This window comes from Strongylocentrotus purpuratus, unplaced genomic scaffold (assembly GCF_000002235.5).
Source record: "Strongylocentrotus purpuratus isolate Spur 01 unplaced genomic scaffold, Spur_5.0 spur5_scaffold_1, whole genome shotgun sequence".
Lineage (NCBI taxonomy): Eukaryota > Metazoa > Echinodermata > Echinoidea > Camarodonta > Strongylocentrotidae > Strongylocentrotus > Strongylocentrotus purpuratus.
The window spans coordinates 47,775,964-47,790,799 of NW_022145594.1; the positions used below are offsets into that span (position 1 = coordinate 47,775,964).

The 14,836-nt window shown below is 39.4% G+C and overlaps 2 protein-coding genes across 2 annotated transcripts; both read right to left on the minus strand.

The window, feature by feature from the left end:
* Positions 1–2,847: 2,847 nt before the first annotated feature.
* LOC100893803 (zinc finger protein 570) lies at positions 2,848–5,434 on the minus strand. Its single transcript, XM_011664166.2, has one exon. The coding sequence runs from the start codon at positions 5,026–5,028 to the stop codon at positions 2,974–2,976; it is 2,055 nt and encodes a 684-aa protein (XP_011662468.2). The 5' UTR covers positions 5,029–5,434; the 3' UTR covers positions 2,848–2,973.
* A 4,840-nt stretch (positions 5,435–10,274) lies between these two features.
* Positions 10,275–14,360, minus strand: LOC115921401 (uncharacterized protein K02A2.6-like). The gene has a single exon (XM_030978862.1). It carries the CDS (start codon positions 14,358–14,360, stop codon positions 10,275–10,277), a length of 4,086 nt encoding a protein of 1,361 aa, XP_030834722.1.
* Positions 14,361–14,836: the final 476 nt, after the last annotated feature.

Here is a 14,836-nt window from a genome sequence, read left to right on the forward strand (position 1 = left end):
ACATGTATATGAGTTGAAAATTGAGATGTACGTGCATAATGGTCCTTACCTTTAAAGGTTTTGTCAAATAGCAACGGAACTGACATTCCTTCATCACATTGTATTAAAATGACTACTTTCGAATGCACCAATATTAGAACATATATACATTAGCACTACGTTGCACCGACCCCCTCAAAAAAATATCTACTAATCACAACTGCATTCCAATTTCAGCAAGAATTTTGGCAATTACACAACAATTTTAAAGTTGCTCAAGCATGGGTATTTAGAGGGCAACACACAGACGTATGCACATTGGCTTCACGAACGACTATATAACAACGCATGATCATCTTTAAAGGAAAATTACTCAAGTTTTGGTCTTGACAAAAATTGAATCAAACAAAACTTATATCACATTTTCAAGAGTATAATGCTGTTTGTCTAACAAATTTGGTAGAAAATGTATAAAACCTGAAAAAATTAAAAGAAAAAAAAATTGTTAAATGTACTACCTCTGACCAGCGGGTTAATGACGTTTGATCTACAACCAGTTCGTCTATTAACTAATCGGTCGATTCCCATATGATCTGCTATCATTTGATGATTATTATCATTTATGATTAAATTCAAATTCAAATTCAAACTTTATTGATTTCAATCCAAACAGATAGGATCATTCTCAATTTTTGTACATTGGATTAAAAAAAAGGGCATTAGACAATCTAGGAATAAGACTAAATGAACAATAGACCAAATGGGTGGTGGACATATTTGAAATTGAATAGATGGTTATTGGACCTAATGATAAGAAGATAAAATGATTATGAGAGCATGTGGATAACAGATGGGCTAGGGGTAGACCATGCATATAAGGGAATAGACCAATTGGGTAGCAGACAAACTTGTAGACTAAACGGCAATAAGCGAGTTCGTAATTAGGATTTGCGCATGGCCAGATAAAGGTCAATTGTACCCAAATTGTAAAACCATTGAGATGAATAATGACTGGCTTAACTTTCGGGAGATACCACACATTGCCCTCACAAGACATATATTGCCCTCGTCTTTGACTCGGGGCAATATGAGTCTAGTTTGGGAAATATATGTTGTAATTTGTATCTCCCTCAAGGCCACTCCATATTATATAAATAGTTCATGATCTGATGGTATAATCTACACATTCACTGTATAACATACAATTCACAACTATAATAAAGCCTCTTTGTATAAAAATGCAAATCCATCACCTAAACTCTAAATGAACTTAAAGCTAATGTCAGAAATGACACAGACAATCCCACCCCTCCCCCCGAAAAAAAAAAACCCTGACAAATTTTTGTGTGAAAATGAACCTGAGGGGCCATTCTAGTGGGTGCATGTGGAGAGGGTGGGGAAGTAGCATAATTCCCTTTCATTCTTCTTGATCTGTGTGATACGAAATAGAGAAATGTGTAGCACATCACATCTACACTGACAATTATTGTCTGATTTTGCCATTTTTTAAAGGCACACTGCCATACTTGTAGCTACTTGCTCCCTCTATATAGAAAACTTCCCCAATCGGTGCCTGTTGGTCCCCCATGATCCTCTTTTTCTTATGTTAAATGAGAGCTGAGTTAATGAGATAGCCACCTGTCACAGTGACCTCGATGGCTCGCTGTGTGGTCTAATCCCTTCTTGCCCAGTAGTGGTGACGGTCTTTAAAGGCAATTTACTGCCTCTTGTCTAAATGGCCTTATAGCGGGTTTTTCTAGAAATTAATGTAAGCTCTGCCTGTTTTGGGTAAAAAAGTCATCCCTATTAGCTGTATTGTCTGTACTCAAGGCGCTGTGTCAACATATAGTCTACCAAAAACCTTAACAAATCTGCTAAAAAGACAATAATGAGAATAGAAAGGTATACTAATGAAAAGCTTTACATGTAGCAAAGAGAATTGTACTAGCTAAGAGTGTGATTTCAAGCTAATTCTTAACGTTTGCTTATATTTTACCAAAACAATGAAAGATAAACACTTCAGGACAATTTTAGCTACTTTCTCTTAACATTCTATGCCATTACCATTGCTCAAGATGAGATACATCATACAAGGGGCGTTCAATAAGTTCATAGCTAGATAAATATAAATTGAAGCACATGAGAACGCGTTTTCAACTTACTTATTGTCCCATGGAATTTTAATTGTTTCTAGTTTTTATCAACAAATGAGCATCGCTTACTTTCCAAGCACTAGATCTTTCCATGGAATTAATAAAGTAAAATGTGTCTGTACAGTACAACAAATTGGGAAATCTTGAGCCCTTTTATCAATAACCAAGAGTTTTTAAATTTAAATAACATAAAGCATAGAAACTATAATGAAACTGATTTTAATTTTAGTTTTAACATTCTGCTAAATTGCTCAAATTCAACCTGAAAACAGATCCTGTGCAAAATAATTTTAAAATAATTTTGACAAAAGTGAACTGTATCTCTTAGCAAATTAGAACAGCGTTTGCAGACTGCCACCCATGGCAAGTGATAACCTTATTTTTCTACTTTACATAAGCATTGTGGAAAGAAAACAAATTCCACTAGATTAGCAAAGTAGGTGTAATGCCAACTTAAATGATCAAGCGATGCTCCTTTCAAAACTACAGCGTGTTTAGAACTGTTTTTGGGTAAAGGTTTCTCAAATGGGTTTTGTTGCCAACCCTTACATGTACCACACATTATTGAAGTCAGTGGCGAGTATTTTTTCAAGGAGGGTGTTTGAAAATCGCGCTGACCGATATTTCGCTCAGTGGAGGTGGGAGGGGGGGGGTTAGGTTTTTATTGACTTAGCACATCCCCCCCCCCCCCCCCCTTGAGCAAAAAAAAAAAAAATTGAGGGGGGAGGGGTTTAACCCCCAAAACACCCCCTCCCCTGCCTGATTAAAGTCCAGTTTGCAGCTCATTGTGATTCAATTTTTTGCATAGTGCATACCACAAGTCCAATCTTATCTATTTCAGTTATTTTAGCTCTGTTTCATCACCAGGTTGTTTCACCTTTGCATGCGTTTTGATGTGTCTCTCCAAAGATGTACTCTGTCCAAAAGCCTTCCCACACTGCTGGCACACGTATGGCTTTTCCCCAGTGTGAATACGCTCGTGTCGCTGACAGGTCGTCTTCTGAGTGAACCGACATTCACAGAAGCGACATCCATATGGTTTCTCGCCAGTGTGAATACGACGGTGCTTTTGAAGGCCGCTCTTTTGGGCGAAACTGTTTCCACACTCGGTACAGATGAAGAGGAGTTCACCTGAATGGGTCCTCTCATGGCGCAGGCATGTGGACTTTTGAGTAAAACCTTTGCCGCATTCCTTACATTTAAAAGGTTTTTCTCCAGTGTGGCACAAACTGTGGCGAAGGAGATGACTGCGTAGGAGAAAGGTTTTCTCACAGACAAAGCATGTGTATACCTTTGGTTCTTTAGGCTGTTCCAAGACCGATGACTCCATATACATTTCTGTATTAGTATCTACTGCTTCACTCTCCTTCCCCAGTGTTTCTTCTTCTCCAAGAACACAATCAGTTGCTAGAGATTCCTCAGGTTTCGGTGATTTCAAAGAGATTTTGATAGGGGGTAGATCTGATTCCTTGCTTGATGCTCTGTGTCTTTCTTTCACATGCCTCTCTAGCCTTTGAGAAGATGAAAAGCCATCACCGCACTCATTGCACATGTACGGCTGGTTCCTCCCATGCGTCTGTTCATGGCGCTGCAGAGAGGCCTTCTGACCGAATCGCTTCCCACAGTGCTTGCAGGAAAACGCTTTCTCCCCGGTGTGAACTATTTCATGTCTCCGGAGGAAAGATGGCAAGCTGAAGATCTTCCCGCATACTTCACATGGATATCCCTTTTGATCTGAACAAGACTCTTCAAGATCAACTTTTCTTATTTCAGGATCAAGTACTTTTCGCTTCTTTGTTGTAGCTTTGACATGGTTAGCACCCTTTACATGCTGTTCAGAAACCTCCTGTAAATAATTCCTTGACTGAGTCACTTCTTCCTCTTCCCCTACACCCGATTCCTTCTCATAAGCACTTTGAGCTTCAATTTCCTGCAAGCATGTTCTTGATTGAGCCACTTCTTTTTCTATCTCTTTGCAGAAATCATTTTTCTCACTTTGAGCTTCCCCCCGCAAACCAGGTTCTTGTTGCCCACTATGCTGTCGAACTTTTAAAGTCTGTTCCCTGGAACTCTGCTCATCGTTTGGGAGGAATGGTGTCCTTTTGACAGTATGCATCTGTTGATGCATGGTTAGAACTCTTAGCTGGTTGAAGTTACGCCCACACTCACTACAGGTGTGTCTCTTGCGATCCTCCATCTTGCTCATCATTCCAAAGAGCTTGCCACTTGTCTTAAAGATATTGCGTTTTGCATTCAGAGCTTGAAACCTTCCACCAACTGAAGGAATTCCTTGTGGTGCCTTCGATGATTCAGCAACTGTTTCTTTATCAACCGCAGCATCCATCATCTCCTCTATTTTGATCAAACCTTCTTTATCAGCTTCTCCATCATAATGACTTCCGGTCACTTCCTTATCACTTACACATTTTTGTTCTCTTTGTGTAAACTCATCCGTTCTTTCAGTCTTAAATTCTTGCTCTCGACTATTACCATTCCAGAACGAACCCTGAATACGTCTACCTCTTTTCCTCTTGTTCATTTTTCCTACCACATTCTCACCAACATACTTTTTGTCTCCGCACTGTTTTGTTGCGAACGAGTCTTCATGTGCATCCCTTGTCTCATCATTTTCTCCAACTTGTTCTTCTACAGATTCTGTCGTTGTTCTGCAAAGATCACCACCCTGCTTCTTGTTCAGTTTCATCAGCACAATCTGATCAAGAATGCTCTTTTTCCCATGCTTTTTATGATGGTGCAAGTTGGCTTTGCTGTCATGTACGGCATGTTGATCTTCAGATGATGCTGATCTCAATTCATGATTTTTGATAGAGGGAGGTTGATCAGCTAGAGCGATTGAGGTTTGGGTTCTTCCTGTCTCCACTGGGCACTCCTCCATCGCAATCAATAAACTTCACAACAGAGATGAACAGTTTGTTGACATAATCCTCTCTCTGGACTGTCACGTATACAGAGTCCATCATCTGAATGTTAAAGATTAGTCATTCAGAACTTCAAAAGGTTAAAGGTTGCAAATGGAGATTAAGAAAGACTGCTGATGCATGTGATATCAAAGCATCTAGGTCTATCAAGGTAGGTTAACAGCTTCTCTCTGCCAATTGGTTATTCCTAGATGTAAATCAGTTCAGAGGATGTTGCGAGGAGAAAGGACGCATCATGGGAGTGTTGTCAAAAGAGTCAGTCGAGAGCAGAGACTAGGATGATGTTTCCATTTACAGTCTTCCTGGTTTATGTATCAACCTACAGTAAAAGAACAAGTGAAGAAATAGAAACAGTGAGCAAATGAATCTACATCTCAAAGCAATTACAGATTTTTTTTAAATTTCATCTGTATGCAGCCAGAAGGTCTGTGACTCTCCAAAAAGACAAATTCTTAATTAAACAGGAGCCTTCCCCACAATTTGTTATAAAGATTTTCCACACTCCTCATAAACTTTTATATTTGATCTGTAAAATTTGATGGTTCACAACATACTGTACCACATGAGGCAAAGAAAACTATCCTACTAAACTACCCTACTTTTCTTTTTCAAAAACTAGTGGGACAAAAACCTAAACAAAGATAAAAATTTGGACAATAATAATGTAGACTTTATTGCCTTTTGTGCATGCAGCATGACTGAACTTCGCTTACAGTTCCATATCTAAAAAAATCTATAATATTTTGAAAATCTGATACCACTAATGGAAAGAGTAAACTAAAATTAATTGGGGACAACATTTTCTTTGGAATTGGCTTCAAAATTATGAACATATAAAAAAAAAAAGATTGGCAAAATGTTGTGGTCTTTTGAGTTTTTGTTACAAGAAGAGGCATTAGAATAACGGTATAACCCATAAATGTGTTAGGAAGTACTGTACAGTATCTGCATATTTATAATTAGAAAAATAAGAAATTCGTACAACTGGACACAACATCATAACCATTTATCATACTGTATACACCTGCACAGCACCTAACTTGAATACATCGTGTCCAGAGTCCAGATGCTTAACACAAATAAAGATGTCGCCTTTGCCTTAGTATTTATAGAAAAGTATGTATCAATTAGCACTAACCATCATAAATAGTAGCCTTTTATATTCTTTTCTTACATATACCGGTAGGTCTTACAAGATTTTATAAAATATTGCATGTAAACTTCTTCAAATCAACTGTCCGGGTACACAATGTCTGGCCTGGGTATAGAGTTCTTATGCATTGACGTCCCCGTTGTCTGGACGACCAATTATGCCGCCATCTAAGAGGGTGAACAATAGCTTCACGACCCACTTGAGTATGCGCGAGAGCGCTGTTTGCCTTGTATACGATGCTTTACTGTTTCTTTGTCTAGCCAAGCAAGAAGCCGGCTTGACATCAGGACAAACCTGGGTTTTTAAATGAGTCCAATTAGTTTAATGTTGTATGGGATTTTGTCAAAGGTTGAGAAATTAGAACAAGTGCCTATGTACACGTTAGTATTTATAGTATAACAAATGTACCATTTCAAAAGTTTTTTACAACACTGGGTGGGATTTTGTGAAAGAATGAGATTGAAAAATTAATATATGAAGAAGAAGACCGAAAAATTCAGTCTCTGATATCAACGATTGTTCTGCTGAGATTACATCTGGCTCCTCTGAGCTAGCTCTGACCGCCTTAGACCGAAAGCTTCAGTCTCTCTAATCGTCGGTTGTTCCACTGAGACTACGTCTGGCTCCACTAGACCTCCGATTATAGAGACTGAAGTATGTCCCATCGGGACTGTACGGGACTGTACAGAACAAATGGTTCGGTCCGACCGGACCGCGATGAATGAGATATGCAATGAGATTTTCACTCTTTACATCCTCATAACTGCTGCAATTATAATAAAAATTAAAAATAACATATATATAGCTTATTTGACTTACGATAGCTTGCTCATTTAGATCCTAAATTAATGATTAACCCGAGAAAGTCTCGTCGTCAACATTATCCGTCTTGGTTTTAGTTGATGAATATTCATTTTTTCTTTTTGAACGTCCAATAGCTACCTTAGCTACGTACGAGTCAGCCCGGCTTGACCAACGAACTCCCACGAAACGAGTGCTCTGATTGGCCATTGGCTATGTTTTGGTAGGAATTGACCCGGAAATATATATCGGCCGCCGGGTCATATAGCTCTATGTTCGAGTGCATGAACGTGCATGAACCAGTTCAAAGATACAAATTGGATAATTCATATAAGTAAGTCCGAAAATTTCACATTCTATGATAGGTTAGCAAATTTTGAAAACTGTAATTAGGAGATATATAGACCGACCTAATTTACATCTAATTTAGAAATCAGAAAATTAGATCTAAATAAAGAAAATCGGGAAGAAAATGTCGTGAACGAAAAGATGTTCATAGCCACCCCCACGGTCTGAGATCTCTGGGTTACCATCTGTATTGGGGAATGACAACAAATGTCAGTTTTATTAAAGAAATGACCCAAATCAGATGGTTATTTCTGTCTATGACCGCCTCTACTACTGTAGACTCTATAGTACATACTGTAGAGTCTAGATTGAACTAGTACATGTATGGCGTATCGGTGTACGGGTAGTGTATGAAAGGAATGGTTCAGTTCAGCCGGACCAAGATCATATATCCACTTTGGCTGCAATATTATTACACTCCATCTTATTTTCCAAAATATAGATCTAAACAAACAGTAAAATCTAGATTCTATGAAATTTGCACAGTTTAATTGCCACATACAAAAACAAAGAACTTGTCTTCTCTGAACGACTCTGCTTCTTCATTAGACAGAAATAACCGTCTGGTATGGGTCATTATTTAATAAAACTGAATTAGCCTACATTCGTAAAATAACAGCACTGCAGCTGCAACACTAATGCTATTTTCTATGTTCATGCTATGCAATTAATATAAACCATTGTCCCATATACTGAAATCCATGTTTCCATTTATTCTTTCAAGAGCTATTCATTGTTATTTTCGAGCTGATTTATTGTCCTTTGGGAGAGTAAGATTTCATAATGTATGAAATATGTTCACAATTTCTATTTTTGTTACAAAATGAATAAATACTCACAATGATCATCAACAGCAGGTAAAAATCTCACAACAATCAAGACGAAGAAAAGCTTCAAAGTTAACGTAGCGTAGGCCTGCATTAGACTTCCGGTAAAGGTACCGGTATAAACAAAAACTTTGCGCCTACTTGACATTGGCTTTGACACTGACAGCGTGCAGATGACATCATTGCATCAAAGAAATGATCACCACGTTCCATCATCATCACCATCATTATTATCATTATTATTAGAATTAGTACTTACAATTACCGGTATATTTAGATATCATTATTATTAGTCTATGTACCCTTTATTATAAAAATATATTAGGCTCTAATATTTTTTTTTAAATATTTTTTTTTTAATTATTTATTTATTTATTCATTTTTAATTTTTTTTTGATAGCAGACTGACGTCTTAAAGACGTCATAAATTGGTCGTAAAGTGGTAAACACGTCGTACGTCGTATGGACGACGTCATTAGGACGTCATTATGACGTCTTTAAAAGACTAATTTGTCAAGATATTTTTTGTCGTATTGACGACGTCATAACGACGTCTTTAAAAGACTATTTTTTCCAAGACAATTTTTGTCGTATTAACGACGTCTTAAAGACGTCATTTTGACGTCTTCAAAAGACTATTTTTTCCAAGCTAAGTTTTGTCGTACTGACGACGTGATAACGACGTCATTATGACGTCTTTAAAAGACTAATTTTTCCAATGAAATGTTGTCGTATTGACGACGTGATAACGACGTCATTATGACGTCTTTAAAATACTATTTTTTCCAAGCTTATTGTTGTCGTATCGACGACGTCATTATGACGTCTTTAAAAGACTAATTTTTCCAATGTAATGTTGTCGTATTGACGACGTGATAACGACGTCATTATGACGTCTTTAAAATACTATTTTTTCCAAGCTTATTGTTGTCGTATCGACGACGTCATTATGACGTCTTTAAAAGACTAATTTTCCCAATGTAATGCTGTCGTATTGACAACGTAATAACGACGTCATTATGACGTCTTTAAAAGATTATTTTTTCCAAGCTAATTTTTGTTGTATCGACGACGTCATTATGACGTCTTTAAAATACTAATTTTTTCCAATGTAATGTTGTCGTATTGACGACGTGATAACGACGTCATTATCACGTCTTTAAATTACTATTTTTTCCAAGATAATTGTTGTCGTATTGACGACGTCATTACGACGTCATTATGACCTTTATTTATTCCAAGATAATTGTTGTCGTATCGACGACGTCATTACTGTTTTGATAGCTGTTGGCCTAGGGTTGATTCACTCAAATCCAACTAAACTAGTACAATACAAGACAGGGACTACATCGTGTTCATGTGTCTAAACCAAAAACTGATGAGTCTTAAAACTCTTTATTACGTCACAATCTTTCGTGCGCGCTTACAGTGTAGCTGCTCCTAATGAATATTTATACATATTCTTACATCCTCCCTTTTTTGTAAAAGATGTGGAGTGACATGATTATTTAAAGGATATAACCATATTACTGTCATGGATACACAAAACAAATAATTGTGGTTATTGAAATTTCTGTCTTAGTGCAATCTTTAACTTTAACATATCAAAATCATAGAGCATGGAATATATAGTCGAATGTTGAACTAGAACATGACTTTGGTGTACAAATAAGATTAAATAGCTCGAAATACAATCTTTGCTATGTAGTATATCAGTTGTAACCAGTTTTATGATTAAAATATCAACAAATTAAATGCTTTTTTTTCCTTCATTTTGTTTTGTTTTTCTAACACAACACTAGAGTACTTATTTACAGCTGTCTATTATACATAATGTAAGCATAACACTTTTCAAACTAACAAACTCAATCTGATCAAACTCTCTTGGGAGTGAAATCTTAGCAAAATAAAACATTATCAGGATATTTTTGACTTAAATTCTTGATCATACTAAAATGTTCCGCAAAACTTTGGCTAGACATCTTTGTCAATCAAATAATTTCAACACATATGTATATTAACTTGCATTAGTTTTCAACAAAATCACAGAATCATATTTTTTGCTTCAAACATCTTACTTGTCAACATAGTCACCAAATCTTTGGGGTGGCTTGCTTACTCTACCAGATCTGGTCTTTAGGAAAGAATGAGTGTCATTTTTGTCTACCTGTTCTGTTCGAGTATTTTGTGTTCTCTGAGGTTTGTTTTCTTTCACGTGATTTTGAGTACTTTGAGGGTGTTTAGTCATGACAGTGTTAGATGGTAGATACGCCTCTTTCCTTTCAGTCCCATGAGCACGTGGTTGTGGCTGTGGCTTCTCAGAAATTGTTTTCTGTTGATCTTCCTCAGTGTTTGGTGGGGGTTCTTCAGTTCTCTTGAGGTCGACCCTGTTTCTTCTGAGGAGTAATCCAGAGTCGGTCTCCACCTCGTAGGACCTCTCGTCGAGCCGTCTATTTACCACTGCTCTTTGCCAAACTGTGCTTCCTGATTTGTATGGCTTGAGACGTACGATATCTCCTTCTACTAAGGTCGGCAGATCTTTGGCATGTAAGTTGTAGCGTTCCGACTGCTTACGTTGTAGCATTTTAAGCTTTTTCCTGTCTTCACTGAGAACCTCTGCACCTCTTGGTTTCAGGAGACTGGATGAAGTGGGAAGTAGTGTTCTCGTCCTCCGTCCATGAAGCCTTTGCGCTGGGCTACTGTCAACACCTTGGTTTGGGGTATTTCGGAGTTCTAGCATTGCTAGGTAGGCGTCACCCTTAGACTGTGATGTTTTCTTGAGGAGTCTCTTTGCAGCCTTCACTGCAGCTTCTACCTTCCCATTTGCCTGGCTGTGTCTTGGGGAGATTGTGACGTGATCAAACTGCCATCTTTTAGAGAACTTCGCGAAATCTTCGGATGAGTACTGTGGTCCATTGTCACTGATTACAGTGCTCGGGATGCCATATCGAGCGAAGTGGCTCTTCAGTTTCCCAATTACTGCCCGACTGCCAAGGTCATACAGTCTGTCGATTTCCCAGAAGTTGGAAAGGTAGTCGACGGTAACGAGGTAGTGTTTCTTGTTAAGTTCGAACAGGTCGGTACCTACTTTCTCCCATGGCCTGTCTGGGATGTCGTGTGGCATGAGGGTTTCCTTCTGGTTCTGCAGCTCGTACATTCTGCAGGCTTCACATGTCTGGATAAACTGCTTGACATCCGCGTTCATCCCAGGCCAATAGATGATTTCTCTGGCCCTTCTAAGGGTCCCTTCAATTCCAAGATGAGAAGTGTGAAGAGTTTCCTTCATTTCCTTGCAGAGGGTTATGGGGATGACTACTCTTTCTCCCCTGAATACTAGTCCATCTTGCACGCTTAGCTCGTCTCGGATATTGAAGTATGACTTAGCCGCTTCGGGTACTTCTGCTTTCTGTTCCGGCCAACCTTTGTGGATGACCTTCTTGACGGTCTGTAGAACCTCATCATTGTTAGTATGAGATTGCAGTTGTTTAACCCTCTCCTCTCCCATACTCAGGGTTTCAACGATGTTCACCTCACCAAATTCAGTGGCTCCTACAGTGGTGGGTAGGTAAGCTCTTGACAGCATGTCAGCCAGATGCATGTCCTGTCCCTTTACCCAGGTGATGTCGATGTCGTAGTGCAACATCCTCATTAACATTCCTTGAAGGCGTCTTGGTGCCTTATGGAGAGGTTTCTTGACGATCGCCTGTAAAGGTTTATGGTCACTCTCGACTATGACCCTTTGTCCAAAGGTATATTGGTGGAATCGTTCGAGAGCGAAACATATGGCAAGTGCCTCTTTCTCGATCTGGGCGTACCTCTGTTCAGTTGCTGTTAGAGCTCTGCTAACGTAGGACAACGGTTGTCCCTTCTGGAGAAGTACTGCTCCGAGCCCTGACTTGCTTGCATCACACTGGATGGTCAGTGGTAGGTCTGGTGAGTAATATGCTAGGACAGGTGCCCTGGTCAAAGATTCCTTCACTCTTGACATTGCCCTCTCGTGCTCCGATGTCCATTCCCAATCGGCATCCTTATGTGTTAGTCGTCTCAACGGCTCAAACATATCGGACAGCATAGGTAGAAACCTTGCGAGGTAGTTGACGCTGCCTTGTAGGCGTTGCACTTCCATAGGGTCAGAAGGGTTGGGCATCTCTAGAATTGCTTTGACCTTTTCAGGATCTACCTTCAGTCCCTTGTCTGTCACTATGTGTCCTAGAAATGGAATGCTTGTAGCCTTCAGCACAGATTTCTTCTGGTTGAGTTTGATACCTTTATCTCTGCATCTCTGGAGCAGAGCTTCTAGCTTACGATCATGGTCCTTCTCTGCTTGCTCTCTGTTGTCTCCAACACCAAACAGGATAATGTCGTCAGCAACACACTCAATTCCATCAAGGCCATCCAAAGCCTGTTGTAGCTTCTTTTGGAATATTTCCGCTGACGCATTCAGACCAAAGGGTAGTCTTTTCCATCTATATCTCCCGAACGGGGTGTTCATTGTTGTAAGGAAGCTACTCTCATCATCAAGCTCACAGTGGAGGTAGCCTGATCTCAAATCAAACTTGGAAAAGATCTTAGCCTTTGACAGCTCCGGGAGAATGTCTTCCATGACTGGCAATCTGTGTATTTCCCTTTGCAAGGCTTTGTTGAGGGGTCTTGGGTCAATGCAAAACCTCAATTCATTCTTGTCTTTCTTCTCAATAACGACCAGTCTGCTACACCATGGGGTTGGTTCCTCAACCTTTATCAAGATGTCTTGGTCAACCAATTTAGCAAGTCCATCCTTGACTCTCTGCTTCATTGCAACTGGTACTGGTTTGGCGTTACACTGTGTTGGGGTCACTTCTTCCCTGGTCACCAACTTGACCTTGCCAGGTAGTTTTCCAGGAGTTTGCTCGTCAAAGATGTCACTGAAACTCTCTAAGATGTTTTCAGGGCTTACAGCACAGACCTGGTTGAAGTTCTCATAATGTACAGTTATGAATTTCATCTGTTGTGCAGCTGGACCGCTCAGGAGTGGTACTAAGTTCTCCTTAACAACGATGAAGTTGACTCTGTACTTCTTGTTGTTCTTAGTGTTACGCAACACGACCTTAGCCCGACCTTCTGCTTGAAGACGAGAACGGTTGTACATCTTCAGTATGATGTTCTCTTTGACTATGTCTTCTGCACTCGGGACAAGGCTCTTTGAAATAACATTCACACTCGCACCTGAGTCAATCTGGAAGTTAGCTGGCCTGTTCTCAACCAACATCTCCGCAAACAGTCCTTTAGATGGTTTGGTGCCTGTAGCGTACACCTCTATCTCTATGTGGTTCACAGATTCCGTTTCCGACTCTGTCTGGTTCTCTGCTGAATCCTCAGACTCTACGTTATGGATCTCCTTCTTGTACTTTGATCCCTTCTTACAGCATATGGCGAAGTGGTTTTCTTTCCCACATTTCTTGCACATCTTCCCATAGGCGGGGCACTCTTCCTTTTTGCGTCTATGAGTTTTTCCGCAGAACTTGCACTTTATGAGATTCTCTCCTTCTGGCTGTCGCCTTGGACTCTTCGTCCACTGCTTTCTTTCATGTGACTTTTCTACCCTGTGGATAGAAGGATCATCTCCAATGACCTGCATTTGGGAGGCAGTGACTTCAGAAGAACGGCAAATGTCTATAGCTGTCTCCAACTTCAAGTCTTTCCTTTGGAGGAGGATTTTCCTTGTTGCAGTATCAGCAATTCCCAACACGATGCGATCTCTGATGAGGCTTTCCCTCAGGCAGTCGCAAAACTTACAGGTTTTAGCGAGCTGTTTCAACTCTGTCACATATGCTTCGATGCTTTCACCTTGTTTCTGGTCCCGCTTGTTGAATATGAATCTCTCATATATCTCATTGGTTTGTCCGATGATGACAGAATTCATCTTCTGGATAATGACATCGACTTTCTTGTCATCTCCATCTCTTTCAAAAGTAATAGCATTGAAGATTTTTAGACCTTCAGGACCTACTGTATGGAGAAATACAGCTCTTTGGTACTCACTGTCCTGTTGCTTTAACTTAGTGATAACCTCATAATTTTCATACATTTGTTTAAACATCTTCCACTCTTCCACCCTATCTTCTTTATGCCTTAGGGGTGGCGGTGGTGCAATATGAAAGGGAAGTTGAGCTTCAGCCATGTTTGTAAATGTGTACAATCCAATCTGTTATATGTAATGTCACTGAACCTGGTTCTGTCCTAGACAAAAAGTACCATGCATGCAGAGTTACTACAACAAATATAATGCATTGGACCAATACTTAAAATCAGCACATAAACAGAAAGAATGCACTTGTATACTATCAATACTGGCAATCAGTATGGTACACACAATGTCCATACAACTCTTGAACCAAGACTATGTAGTTTCACACCAGTAGGTCACATTACAGGGATCTACTAAAGTAATGACAAGAACGTCCCTGCCTAGGCCATCTAGAATACTAATGTGTCATGAACTTAGATACCATCAATATTATTGAATACACATGACATTATCATGAGACCTCCTCGTGAACTCTTACAATTCAGATTTTAAGTCTATCTCACTTCTATACATGACTAACTTCTAACAGAAGACAATGGTCAAACTAGCTAGATCTAAATGTAGATCTG

What these genes read in the sequence shown, in the direction of transcription:
- LOC100893803 (XM_011664166.2), bottom strand. Translation starts at nt 5,028, where the DNA reads ATGGAGGAGTGCCCAGTGGAGACAGGAAGAACCCAAACCTCAATCGCT.
- LOC115921401 (XM_030978862.1), bottom strand. Translation starts at nt 14,360, where the DNA reads ATGGCTGAAGCTCAACTTCCCTTTCATATTGCACCACCGCCACCCCTA.